This window comes from Ischnura elegans, chromosome 2 (assembly GCF_921293095.1).
Source record: "Ischnura elegans chromosome 2, ioIscEleg1.1, whole genome shotgun sequence".
In the NCBI taxonomy this organism is placed as follows: Eukaryota; Metazoa; Arthropoda; class Insecta; order Odonata; family Coenagrionidae; genus Ischnura; species Ischnura elegans.
In genome coordinates this window covers 1,164,211-1,179,145 of record NC_060247.1, presented here as the reverse complement: position 1 = coordinate 1,179,145, position 14,935 = coordinate 1,164,211, and the positions used below count along the sequence as shown (strand labels likewise).

Sequence of the window (14,935 nt, the reverse complement as noted above, 5' to 3'; positions counted from 1 at the left end):
TCTGTCTGTTCTACAGTCTATCTCTCTGATATTATTTATATGATTTGATCTACCGTGGTACAATGGCGTTGGTTGGTAACATATGTCTACCTTCGTCTGAAAATACACTCCTCTTGAATTTATCTAATTGGTTCAGTTTATTTTTCAGCCTGCGGTCTGATAGAGATTTCCATTCGAGTTCATCAATGAGGTATTAGCACTAACAAGACTAACGTAAAGAATTTAGAATGGATATCTTTAAGGGGGTGTCCTAACGCCCCCTGCCACACGCCTTTTAGGCGGCTTGCGGGATTTTATGTAGACGTAGACGAACCGTGAGGTATGTACGCACTCCGAAATATTCGCAGTCACTGTCTAAAACTCACACAGCTTAGGCACCTCTAGGGTAGTCATCATAGCGAGTAACGTAATGATCTACTTATTGAGATACCGTTGCTATCATTTGCAGTACGATGGAAGATTGACATTTTGAAAGCCTGCGAACTTAGTATCAGTAGCTGGTGAGTAAGAAAATACTCTGGTAAATTAACTGAAGCCTTGGCGTGCTACTGAACGGTACCACATGGCCAAACTCACGCTCGTAACTCATTCAAACAGCCCGCTACCTTGCCCATTTCAAACCGCTGTTGCCATTTTCCGGTGGTCCGAAACCACGTTTTCAGCAAAGTTAACAAAATCGTTATTTTTCATCGCAGAAACACGGTTCAAAGACGTACTTGATCACACGCTTGACAGGAGTACGATGAAAACATTTATTTTTTGATTATTGGATCGATTGATTGATTTTCAAATTGCAGTGGGAACGGTCACTTTTAGGGAGGGAGGCCCCCCGCTGGTAGGGTGGAAGGCGTGGGCCAGCGAAGGTGAGTTCGTCGAGGAAAGGGTCGAGGATTAGCGACCCTTCCGAGGGTGGCCACGCCCAACCTGGGACTACCTGCTTCATGTCCCCACCAAACGCACTTTAACCGTTCATCTTTGTCTTTGCTGGAACGGATTTCTCTGTAAACTACAGCCTCCTCTGCAAATAATCGTAGCTTACTGTGGACTATTTCACCAGTGTCTTTCACATGAAGAAGGAATAGGAGTGGGCCTATGGCACTACCCTGAGGGACGCCAGAAGTGACTCCAACCTCGTTGGAGACTTCACCGTCCAATACTACTTACTCTCTGCAAGCGGTCGCTCAAAAGTTCTCTTATCCAGGAAATGACATCTTCATCTAGGCCGTAAGGCTTCAGTTTCATTATCATTTTTCCGTGGGGTTCATTATCAAATGCTTCTTTGGAATCAAGATAGATCGCGTCTAATTGAATGTTGTCCTCTTCGGAGACTAAAGTATCTTGGGCGAAAAGCACTCACTGGGTTTCGCATGGTCTACTTTTCCTGAATTCATGTTGAGTTCTCATTAACACTTTTGCGCATCTAGGTGTTTCATTGCTGAGCTTTCTACGATATGCCGAAGGACTTTGCATGAGATGGACGTTAAAGATATCGGTCCGAATTTAGATGGCTCTTCCTTGCCTCCACTTTTGAATATTGGCGTTACATTAGAAATTTTCCAGTCATTAAGTACTTTGTGTTGCTCGATGGATTTACTGAATATTAACTGCAAATATGGAACCGATATCTGAGGAAAGTTCTTTGTACACGCGAGAATGGATTTCGTCGGGTTCAGGTGATGTAGATGTAGACTGAGCGATTTCAATATATTTCCTATTCCGTGTGTACTAATGTCAATAGGCGGCATCTTTCCTATGCAGAGATTGACCACTGTCTAGGATGAGTTATCAGAAGTTTCGGTGACCACGCTCTTGAAGTAGGAATATAATGAATTTTCTTTATCGGAACTTGTCAACTTATCTCCATTATCGTTTCTCAACGATTATACGGTAGATATTTTACCTTGAACTTCCTTAAAATGAGACCATAATCTTTTTGGGATATCCCTTAACTGATCTACTTGTGTTTTTCCTTTGAAAATTGCGGAATGCATTCCTGAACGCTTCCTTCGTGGCGGAATTAAAAAAACTATTTTTTAATTATACCACGCGTTCATTAGCGTGGTGGCAGTTCATTTTAGTATGTCACGCTCTTTGTTGCCTCAATTATTTTCTCATGTCCGCGTCATACCATCTCGGTCGCTATCTTCTTTTTTTTCACTAGGGATGTAGCTGTTCACTTCCGAGGATACGAGCGAAAGAAAAGCTTTCCAAGTACCACCTACATTTGACTTTGATAATGATTCTTGAAACGCAGGTGTAGCATTTTTCAGAAGAATCCTAAACCCATCAAAATCAGCTCTTTTAAAAATTAAGAGTTTAGGCCCCCTAAAAATTTCAGCGGTATTCAAAGAAGATTTTGCAGTTACTAACCTATGGTCACTAATTCATTCGACGGTACTCACGTTTATTACCTGATGAGGTATATTTGTCGATATTATTCCAAGAATACTTTCTCCTCTATTTGGTGCGGATGCTATTTGAAACAATGAATCTGATGTAAAAGTGTGTACAAACGCCTCGGAAATCACTTTATCCCTCCCACCAGGAATGAATCTATGCGTCTCCCAATCTATAGAAGGTACAGTGGGATTAATTATTACAAAGAATGAAGCGATGCCACTTTAACCGCAGTTTGGAAACTAGTTTCAGCACTTTCTATGGTATCTGTGGGAGGGAAGTTTGTCGGAGGAAAATATTTCAGTCAGGTATTCTTCTCCATCAAGTCCTTTTTCGTATTACATAAATGTTCTATCGTTTTCAATAATATGTAGACACTCACGATACACCCTTAATTGATGGGCTCGGGTCGGTGAAAGAATTTGAAGGTAGGCAAATGAATCAACCTGCATCCTCTTCCTTCGCGGCACCAAGAGCCGACGACGGCGAACGCGGACGCGACCGAGTTACCGGACCTTGAGTCAAACTCCAGGAGCGTTTTTCAGATGACCCTTGAACCCATCAAAATCAGCTCTTCTAAAAATTAAAATTCTACGTACTAATCGCTCGAAGACATACGTATGTCCCGAGGCCGTAGTTATGGTCGATTTTGACTTATTGCCCGGCCATACGATTAGAGGAATAACCCTGCTGGAGTGTAACTCCAGGAGCAAATAATCGAAATTAATATTAGCGGATGGAATGCACTAAGGTAATTCACGTCCCCGCAGGCGTCGGGCCGTTGGAGTGTTTACTTTCGGGCTCCGGGACGAGGTTTTTTTTCCTATCTTTGGAGTTATATTTGAACTCACCGTATACCTTTTCCTAGTGCGTGCCTTCATGGGTGAGTAGGTTTATGCTGTGCGCGGTAGTGGCGGTAGATTCATGGGAGGGATCTAGTCCACAATAATCATACTTCTTCTCATTTTTTAAAAGACGCACTCTTACCATCAACATAATCTATGCGGGTTATTCGGGGAGAAAAATTCTATACTAAATATTAGTAATGAGTAAGGTTATCCTCAGAGGTAATCCACATTGTGCAAATCTTCACATCACGTGAAGTAAATTTAAGAGTATTAATGCCGGAAACTAAGGAAAAATCCATAACAATTAACCCAGGGAAATTATATGAAATTTTATAAGCACTTCCAGTGTAATTTGCCCACCTTAACCACATTAGCGTAGATAAGGACCATCCGAAATTCAACCTTCAAAATATGACATTAACTTTGTCGCAATTCATACTATTGCGTTATAAACAAGAGAGTTAAAATCGAGTACAAATTTCGAGACGCGGTTATGGTCATAGTGACAGAGAATCGACTTACGAAGGATATATGAGACAGCGAAGTTTTTCCTCCACTATTTAAAATCTACTATTGCGATGGGGAAGGTGGCGGAGTTTTTCTAGCAGTCAAATCACATTTATACATCGCCTCCCATGAATTAACAGACATTGAAATAGGAAGGGTATGGTGTACAATCAGACAGCGATTTGATATTATTTTCCTATTAGAAAATAAAAAATCTGCATTTTATTTGAGACACAGTAGAAGTGTTATAATTATTCTGTGAGATTTCTATCTCCCACGCATAAATTTGGATTTTTGCTCTCTATAAAACCGTATTCAAGGAATAGAGAAATCTGCGAGATCTTAGTAAACGGAAATTACTCAATTGCACAAGTAGTTGACATGTTCACGAGGGGAAATAAACTATTAGACTTTTAAGCAGAGAGCTGTAATAAGGTGATAAATCAAGTCGATATCGTGGACGGTATATGTGATCACCAAGTAATATTTGCAGCCTTAAAAATTGGAATAGAGTCATCTGTAAAATCAAAACGGATAATTATTTCTTGGTATATTTGGGGGTTAAACAGAGAGGCACTAGGGAAGAGAATATACCACTAAGGCACAAGAGAAGTAACCCTTGAGTTACATAAAAATATTTATGGTAGTGAATTGAAGAAGTTAGCATTCGTCAAGCGCATTGCGAAAATATTTTCGGGCGAGAAAGTAAAAGAGAGGTGCTATTTCGCACTCATCCGATCACACCTAGCATATGGGACATTGTGCAGAAGGACTTAATCTTTGAACTTAAAAAAAACGGAACCCGTGCGATTACTGAAAAACTGCTACATCCTGAACTATGTGCTCGATTTTAGCGCTCTTATTTTTAACGCAATTGCAATTAACTATGACCAAGTTAATGACATATTTTGTAGATTGACTTTCGGTTTGATCTTTTACACGCTTTTGTGTATTTTTTACTTTAGAAGTGCTTTTTACATTTGGTTCAATTTTTTCCCTGAGGAGTACGCATTTTGGAATGTTCATTATTTATTTTCCGGCATCACCGCATCTTAGTTTACTTTGATGAGAGCAGTCTCGCAAAATCATTTTAACTCGTAGGGGAGACTGGGGCACAGTGGGACAGTTTTAGCATTTAATTTTTATTTCCCACAGAATTAATGGTAAATGGAAAATGGAGGTACCATCGCTTGGAAAATATATTCTAAATCGTATAAAAAAATCAGCAGGTAATACAATTAGCCTAAAATAGTTGAAATTCTTAAGTTTCTTCTTCGATGAAAAGTGTCCCACTCTGCCCCAGCCTGGGGCAGAGTGGGACAGTGCACGGGGCAGAGTGGGACAGGCTTGCATTAGTCAATAAAATACAAATTTTAAATTAATTGAGGGTACAAATGAATTCATTTACATTAATATGTGAAATATATATGCGAGTGAACATATTAATCAAGAAAATTATTATTCAAGACACATGAGCGGGTAAAAAATATTTAGTCATGTTAGTATAACTTTTAAATCACTGCTTGCAATGTTTTTCATCAAAATTTAATTATTTTAATGGCTTAAGTACTGTCAACTGTTCTTTATGGTAAATTTAGAGACTTTATTCTAACATTGTTGCTATTTCTTCCATTTCCAATCCCCTTTTGTAGTCCTCTCATATGAAAATCTTTAATTTTCTTTACATTTTTATCGCTTATTTTTTAATATTTTCTTATAAGCAGGCTGTTTTTTTCTCCCTTTCCTTTGATTATATTAATTTTCCAGTGTCTTTTTAACTAGCCTATCCGTAGGGATCTCTTGTCTTTTCTTCTGTCTAGTATTTTTAGATATTAGCATGGTAGACGGACGTATTTCCTCAGGGGTGACAACTTTGCCCTCTAAAAACTTTGCCCTCTAAAACGAAGTTTCAGTCCGGGATGTCCTGGGCTTTCGAGATTCTCCTCGGGTTCGAAAAGAAATTCTTATTGATCTTCGACATTTGCTTGTGCAAGGTGTTAGTCATAAAAAATCCTTGGGTTAACAGGGCATACCCCGGTTGAACTAAACGTAGAAATAATATTATTAGATGTAAATTCTTTTTTATATGCTGTACCCACTAACTCTACCAAGTTGCAATTAGTAATATTCTCCTGAGTTGTTTATAGGGCATACGCAGTCATTTTAATATTTTTTTCAAAGGGCCGAACACAGTTATCTAATGGCTGCGGTTTGTGACTCCAGTGAGGTGGCAAAGTAAACATTACCACTACATTCATTTTTACTAACTCAATAGCATCAACAGAAATTTGCAATTCATGGTTGTGTAAAATTAGTAATGGATTATTATCTTGAGAACACTTTGCATCATCGATGAAATGCTTTAAAACCAGTAAAATTAAATTGATAGTTATCCATCCAGATGGGTTTGAGGCACCTACTGATCTCATAAGTTAAACAGTATTTTTGGGAAGAATTTCACTCTAGATAACAAAAAAATGGAGGAATTTTATTAACCTGAGCATTTATAATATTGCAAAATGTCATCGAGGAGCCTCTTTCAAAGGAGGTAACTTCACCTACTTGTATTTCACCTTTGGGGCTATCACTTTTCCTTGGAGTTGAACGGTAGTGGAACCACTTTCATCATGATTGTATACTGACTAATAAAACGTTATTGTACTTTTCCACACGATTTAAATCAGAATCAGAATAGATTTTCACAAAGTAAAGCCAGAAACAATCGAGTTTATGATTGTATACACTTCCAGCAGAGAATGCGTATTTCACCTAAAGATCTGACAGATCGGAAAAAATGCACTCACAACCGTCCTGTAGAGGACCATGGCTTTTATCAGTGAAGTTTCCGATGGTTAATCGAAGGATTCCGCTTCATAAAACCATAAAATAAATCATCATCAGCGATTTCTTTCTGATTGCAGGATGGTGATTATTTCTTTCCATTGTTCTGAGCAAACTCATTTGCTAATTTTTTCGTGTGCAAGGGAAAAGATCTGTGGTGAAGTCGTGCTGCAGTTGTTACCCACAGTTTACTATGGTGGTAATTAATTTTGTAAGCTATGAATCGCAAAATTTCAATTTATAAATAATTTCAATTAAATAGATAATACGTAACAAACACTCTTGCCCCAAAATTCTCTTTAAAACTAAATTTTAATTGCCTGTTATTCTTGCTTTCACGCAAATCTCTGAATGTTCCCTGAGCAGGCCTATAAAAAGGAGAAATGTCGCAGCAACTAATATTTATGAGACTCTCTCCTCACTACCTAAAGCTCGCTTATGGCCTGGACTGAACTGTTCCGTATTAAGAGCATTATCTACGTAACAATTGTGTAATTCAAGAAATTTAGACAAATTGTCGCATACGATCGGGGTTCACTTAAATTATTCACTTCGGCTTTACTCTTCTTACGTGCATTGCTGATGCCATTCTATACATTTGTCCTCACTTTGTTGCATTGAAATGTACTGCTTCAAATCCTAAAGCACCAATATGGAGCCAAAACACTACAAAGTCACCATGACATGAAATTAGAGTGCTTTTAGATTACGGAGATTGATAGTTCGAAGCATCTGGGCTGTAAGTCGGCGTCCAACTATGACCCAATCCGAGTTGTCCCACTGTGCCCCAATTCAAGTTGTCCCACTGTGCCCCAATTTGAGGTGTCCCACTGTGCCCCGCATGTCCTGAAGTCTTATAATTGTCAGCAAAAATTTTAAACATGTTACTTTCGGAAAATATATTTTTTTTAATATTATACAGTCTCTAAATTATGTATTCGACAAGTCATTTTGCATGAAGCTTGTTAAAATTAGGAAAATTGCATAAATATTCACAACATGAAAGTTGCGAAAATTATAGCAAAAACACATTTTATAACATTTATGCGAAGCTACTTAACATTATGAAATAAAGTTTTTGTGCATTATTTCCCGTGACAAGACATCCTTAATTTTAGTACATTTGCTCTTTGACCGAGTAAATTGTTTAAATAAATCAATTGTCCCACTGTACCCCGTGTCCCACTGTGCCCCAGTCTCCCCTAGCTACTCGTAGCCTAGACTACGTTCGGTTTAATAACTTTTAGTCGTTTAAAAAAATTCAGTATCAACTTTTTCTTGAGTCGTCTGCATAGATTATGCTGAAGTAAATAATGTTATATTATTATGCTGATAAAAGCATATGCCGCTTTGAACGAGGAAATTCAATACTTTCAGGTGCTATTGTATTAATAATACTTTTTATGTTATTTTTAAAAGGTTTCACTTGATATTCTGATGCCCCATTTGTGGCAGTGTGATAAGGAGGAGAGGAAAAAGTTCTGGGCGGGCTGAGGTGATCGGCTGCCCTACGGCACCCGATCCTAGCTAGGCTGGGGCTCATGATATAGGGTCCGTATCATGGGAGAATGCGGGGGTCCAACCCCGGAAAATTTTCAGAAACTGCATACCGGGAAATGCATTTTGTCGCTTTTCTGGCTCTTAAAAACTAGATAATAGTTAATGAAAATAAATATTTCGTGAGAGAAAATACTATGAAAAGTGAACATTTCAAAGCTTATGCAATTTAATAATGTGTTATGGTTCTATTATCTATTTAGTGAATCCATTCCATGAAACTGCACTGGAATCTAAAAATACCTCCGTAATAACCTTTTCGAATAACCCCTTAAAAAGGCAGGATGTCTGTTTGTCTATCCACTATACATTTCCATACGACTCCACGGATTGCAACCAAAGTTTGTACGTTGGTGCATCTCATGCTCCCAAAGTGCGTAGTGCCACCTCGGGTTGTGCCCGACGCGTCCTTTACATCGTTTTCTCATTACACTTTGTTATGTCACGGTATAGAACTTCTGTGGTTGGACATCCTGCCGGGTAGGCACACCTTTTGTTACTCTAAATGCCAAATATAGCTCATATGATTCAACACTTAACTATCTCCTCTCCATGCAAACCTTTTTGCTGAGGTATGCATTCACACGATGCTTTTGGTCTAAAACACATTAGGGTACACATAAAGATCAATGTTGTCGAGCAGGGTAAAAGCTGTAGTCAGTGGCATAGCGAGGAATTTCGTTCAGAAGGGCTCCAAAACCAAGGGGAAAATTTTTTAAAAACAGGGTCCTAATAAGAGGGTTTTTGACTAATTTTTGACATTTTTCATAATCGAAAAAACTTCATTTGTCAAAGAAATCTATTGTAAATTCATGATTTTTCAATATTTTGTTCTCTTTTATGAAGGAAAATAATAGTGTTTTTATATTTCGAGTGGGGGGTGTGGACCCCCTGCACGCTACTGGCTGTAGTATACGGAAATTGTTCTTTCCATTGGTTGCTGTTACATATGAATACCATCACTTTGTACATCGCTTCTTCCTTCCTAGTCACCATGAATTCCGAGTTCAAAGTTTCCCACTTCTATGGTAACTATCCTTCACGAGCAACTCCAAGTGGCCTGCTAGCCATATTGGAAATATATCTTGAATACAATATTGTAAGATAAATTATCGGAGGATTATCCGGAAAACAATGCTATATGTTTATTTGTCATCTTTTACACAAAAAGGAGTGTCATAAGGTCACCAAGTAGCAAATCTCTTCGTGTTAAATTGTCAATTTCTTCGAGAATAATTCTTGAGCAATGAACTTACTGCATGAGTTCCTTGGCAGGGAAGAATAAGAAATCATTGTCCTCAAATGAGTCTTTTTGTGATAATCCTGACATACTCACTTCTAAGGAGATGGTGAAAAGTAAAGGCTTACTGACTCAATGATAATTGGGTCTTTTTAAGATAGCTCTGATGAACTATGTACATAGTTGCTCAACGATCAATGGAATAAAATAGCATGCATGCATACTAAATACATATTGTGACATGAGGAGGTGGGGGTTGGTTGGTTTATTGGAAAGAGGGGAGAAAGAGAAGGGAGGAAAAGAGGGGAAGGGTATGTATGACAATAGGGTGGTTTCCTATTATTTTTTATTGCCTAAATCGAAAGGTTATCACTCCTGGAGTACGTGTTTCACCCTTTTAGATTTTTAAATTACTATATATATTTTTCGCGATTAAATGAAAAGTGAGAAATTTCAAGCGCGCGAAAAGGCGACGGCTAAGTATGAATGCTGGGAAAACCCCGTGTGACGTCATTATGGTTCCCGCTGTCGACGTGTGAGGTGACCTTTTGTTGAGGATATGTGCGCTGCTGTGATGCAGGAAGCGGACTATCCTGCTAGCAGGTATCGCTCGGCTTAAATAAGGATTATTAATACCCTATCAAACAAGGGAAACTTTCAGGCCACAGGAAGTTTAAATACTTGATTATTAAGAGATGTTTCCCTGAGCTCTGTGCCTCATGCATGCATTGGTAATCTCAGACGATGTAAAACTCCTATTTACTCGTATAGAAACTAGGTGACGTCACATCGAGTGGCATTGCATGGGCACCAATGTGACATTTTTCAAATGAGGTTAAAATTGACCATTGCCATTCGTCTAAACTGGAATTTCTAAAACAAAATAATTTCTATATTATGAATGCACTAATCATGGGTAACGAATTGGAATCCATGCCTTGTGTTTTCTTTGATGAAGAAAACTACACTCTTAATATGTGGGGAGGCTCGTTGCGATGATTGGGGTACACAAAAAATGAGAGCTTATAACATAGATTCTGAGTTCAACAGAATATTTAATGCAGAAAAAAGGGAAAGGTACACATAGAACACATGAAATTGTTCAATATCTTTCTCTGCTTTGAACATCAAACTGGCCAGTGGATATTACCAAAATGATTAAATCAACAAAACAAAGACCACTTAACAAAAAGAAAAGAGGAAGTTTCCTTCCAATCAGTCTTTGGCCTGGTTTCTCACCAAGACATGAACACCCAAAAATTAGTTAACAAAAAGAAAACATTAACCTTAAGCATACTTATAGATAGAAAAGTACACCCTGTCCTAAAAAACTTTAGTGCACGCAATCACTCAAGGAAGGGGGGAGGGGAAAAGAGGATAGAATCATAAATGCAATTAAAAAAACTCAATGGCAAAGGCTCTTCAACATAGGTTCCGGCATCTTCTTTCTTCGTTTCTGGGGAGGAGGGTGAATCTGGGTTTCCTCAACAACATTAGATCAGGGTTTTGAGTGAAGGTTCTTCTTTACTTGGGGATACAATTCCGGATTGTGGTTCGGCTTATCAAGTTTTCCTGTCCTGTTCACGGCTGAGGGATGACGTCCTCAAATGGCTCCTTTTCGGGAATCGCTGAGCCTAAATTGTATGGATGAGGCAGATACTTTGTGGAGATCCATTATGAGATATGAAGTGAAACACTTTGCACTTTCCACATAAAAGTGTATTAAACTACAGTCGACATGTTTCGCTGCACTACAGAATTATCAAGACTCCCACAAAATATATCGACTGTAGTTTAATAAATTTTTATGTGGAAATTGCAAAGTGTTTCACTTCATATCTCATCGCTGAACCATCTAAACACCCTGGGCTGAGAGAATACTCAGTGGGATGACATGGGTTGACCTTCTTCTTATTGATGATGGAAATCTACCATTTATTCTCCTGTTTCCTTTTTCGGCTCATTTCCTCCTTTCCGGTCCAAACTCCATTGCCTCCAGGTTCTCCCTCTCTCTCCATAGACCACTCATGTAATGAGCCGCTTGCCCTGACAAAATGGCAGAGCCTCCGGCAGCATGATAAGGCCAGGATTGATGTATCTCTTACAGCTGGTGGCTCCTTAGGTTTCATGCCTCAAAGAGGGTTGGTTTTCAGGGGGTGAGGAGGGTGGGGAGAAAATGAGAAAGAGGCCTATTTCTAGAGGTAAGTCACCATGGGGGGAGTTAAAGTATGTTTTATCTATTTTGGGGTAGAGGGGGAATGTATAGGTGAAGGAGAATCAGGTGGTCGTAGGCAGCCTTGCACCATCACTCCTCGGTGGGTGTGGGTGGGTGAGGAGGAGTGCACTCTTCTCTATTTGATTCCAGCTCATACACAGTCAGGTGATGGGAAAACCCCAAAATCTGGAGGTGGGGAATTGGGGGGGAGGTGAAATGCATTACACACAAGTCCATTCACACTGAACTACCCACACACACACACACACGGTCAAACTTATATAAGACAAATAAATGAAGCTCTCCTTCCCTCAAACACATCCATTCAAACCAATTTATGTAACCTGCCAAATTTCAACGGTTACAATATGCATTCACAAATGGTATACATATATTAAGCTAACATAGGGAACTGGCATAAAGGTACCATATTGATGAAATTTATGTATACTATGTATTATAATTTCTTCGATTTTATGATACATATTTGGATAACTTACAGTTTGGTATTTTTCATTCATGTCATTTACCCACTCTCTTCTAGGATTGCGTGGAGGATGAAGCAAAATCATGAGAGTTAGAAGATAGAAGAAAAAAAGCAATAAGTGTGTGAACCTCTGATGGGTTTGATTGAGGAAAAATTTTGAGCCTTTTGATTGTACAGAAACAAAAGGATGGGTGTGATTCCCGAGTCCTCCAAATTTAGGAGAAGAGAGAGACTCCAGGACAAGAAGACCACTCCAGGAAGAAGAATGCGAGTGACTTAGCTTAGATTGGGCCCTTAGGACCATGAATCATTGTGCCAAGTAAGACTAGGTTATTTCATGTGAGTCAATTATACTTTTTGTCAAACTGAGGTTTGACATGGGCTGTATACCATTGCAGGGTTATGGAATAGAAACTGTCATTTGGATGAAAAAGTAGTAACTTCCTCCTTGTTCCACAGTGACTTTTATACTGCAATGGAGCTTATGCAATTCCTTGGGGGATAGGTATTTACCTTGCATGTACTCTCTCCATAGGCTCAAGACAAGAGGATCCCAGTTTCACACCTAGCTTAGTTTTGGCCCTCAGGGTTTTGAATTATTGCGTCGAGTAAGGCTAGGATTTTAAAGAGCGTTATCTAGAATTTTATGTTGAAACAAGGTTTGGCATTCACAGCATACCATTGCAGTGCATGGGTTAGAAACTATCTCACTTGAATGTGAAACGGTTAATTTCCTCCTTTCCCACAGTGACTTTCCATATGTTGCATTGCAGTGTGCTATGTCTTGGAGGAAGGATCATTTATTTACCTTGCATGAACTAACCCACTCTCTCCCTAGGCTCAGACATTCCGGAGGCCTAAGGAATGTAGGCATTGCAAGAGATACCATCAGACAACTGAAAGGAGAAGAAACATGTCAATACGAAGAAGAAGGAAGGTGACAACAATTTAATTGCATTATCAGGATGATGTAGAAACGTTTGATAGATTCACTAAGGTAAATTTCTCCACAAATATTGTCCTGAGTACCTTTATCTTTCTTCTGTGTAAACCAACTCTGCTTAAGTATGAATAACAGTCCAAAATTTGTATTACATTGAAATAAACTTTTAAGGACAACCAATCAATATTACTTTCAATTTAATTTTTCATATTAATTTCATTTAATCAATAATTTCTTCTACATTCAATTCAATTTTTTAAAACGATATCCACATGGGTTTATTTTTTTAATTCATGATGCATATTCTGCCATTAAGGATTTCTTGCTTTTTTAGCCTAATTTATACTAATGAAAAATGAAGTCAACGTCTTTCAGTTTTTCCAAACAAGTTTAGATACATTCATTTAATCTCACCTCTTTGCATAATCCTGATGCATCATGGCCATTGCATTGTCTTCTTGCATTGTTTTTATTATTGCTCATCCAAGCACTGCATCGAAAATCAGTTTTTAAAATTTTTATTCATGTTTTTTTTCACGGGGGACGGGAGGGGAGACGGGGGACTGGAGAGGAGACAGGAGGGGAGAAGGGAGGGGGGTCGGAGACGGGACGGGGGACTGGATGGGGGACGGGAGGGAGGGTGGACGGGACGGGGGACGGGAAGGGGTACGGGAAGGGGTACGGGAAGGGGTATGGGAAGGAGGACGGGACGGGACAGGGGACGGTAGGTGGGACGGGATGTGGGACGGGACGGGGCGGGGGGCGGGACGGAGCGGGGTACGGGAGGGAAGACGGGAGGAGTGTCGGGAGACGGGACGGGTACGGGGCAGGAGGGAGGACGGGATGGTGGACGGGGGACGTGACGGGGTTCGGGAAGGGAGACGGGACGGGGGACGGGAAGGGGACGGGACGGGACGGGGGACGGGGCAGGAGGGTGGACGGGACGGCGGTTGGTATAGGGTACGGGAAGGGAGACGGGACGGGAAGGGGACGGGACGGGGGACGGGGCAGGAGGGTGGACGGGGACGGGGCAGCAGTGGGGACGGGACGGTGGACGGGACAGGGTACGGAAGGGAGACGGGACGGGAAGGGGGACGATAAGGGTACGGGACGGGACTGGGGACGGCGCAGGAGGGGGTACGGGAGGGTGGACGGGGGACGGGACGGGGGGCGGGAGGGGATCCGGGAGGAGGGTCGGGAGACGGGACGGGAGACGGGGCAGAAAGGGGGACGGGGCGGTGGATGGGAGGGAGGAATGGGGACGGGAGGGTGGACGGGGGACGGGAAGGGGGACGGGACGGGAAGGGGGACGGGACGGGAAGGGGGACGGGACGGTATTGGGGACGTTGCGGGAGGGGGGACGTCACGGTGGGCGGGAGGGGGGACGGAAGGGCATACGGGAGAGGGACGGGAGAGGCGACGGGACGGGGGACGGGACGGGGGATGGGATTCCCCCTCCATCTTTGATCACCTATTGTAACCCGATCCTTCCCCTTTCGCATTCAAATCCCCTCCCCTCTCCCATCCCCCATCTGCCATCTTGTCGCCATTAACGTTCGAAAATATTACTTATCACTACTAACATTCGCAAATGTATTGAAATCGCATTCACACTTACAATAAATGAAAAATTCACTTACAAGGGAATTCCCTTTTCTGTTTGAATGAACTTCACTTCACTCTAATCAGTAAAAATCTGTATTTATAATGAATACCGTATAATGGGGTGATTTATTAACAATTTTGCATGTTTACACGTACCTTACCTTGTGGCATATTTTTTGGCTAGAAAGTATAGTAAAAAATGTAACAATTTACCAATCAAAAGCTATATTTGCTTAGTTTACAAGCATTTTATGCTTTGGCAAAGCTGAATCTACGATGGCGCAACCTTTCATCG

The 14,935-nt window shown here is 40.5% G+C and overlaps 1 protein-coding gene and 1 long non-coding RNA gene across 2 annotated transcripts in view; one reads left to right on the top strand and one right to left on the bottom strand.

The window, feature by feature from the left end:
• The window catches only part of LOC124153317, a 57,586-nt gene extending 44,440 nt beyond the window's left edge, over nt 1–13,146 (top strand). Inside the window, exon 3 of the long non-coding RNA XR_006863617.1 lies at nt 12,150–13,146. This is a non-coding gene — a long non-coding RNA (uncharacterized LOC124153317). The remainder of the gene's footprint in view (nt 1–12,149) is intronic.
• A 423-nt stretch (nt 13,147–13,569) lies between these two features.
• LOC124173943 (vegetative cell wall protein gp1-like) lies at nt 13,570–14,496 on the bottom strand. The gene has a single exon (XM_046553108.1). The coding sequence runs from the start codon at nt 14,494–14,496 to the stop codon at nt 13,570–13,572; it is 927 nt and encodes a 308-aa protein (XP_046409064.1).
• Between the last annotated feature and the right edge of the window lie 439 nt (nt 14,497–14,935).

Bases quoted from the DNA above. Each gene is read 5' to 3' on its own strand.
- LOC124173943 (XM_046553108.1), bottom strand. From the start codon at position 14,496: ATGGAGGGGGAATCCCATCCCCCGTCCCGTCCCCCGTCCCGTCGCCTC.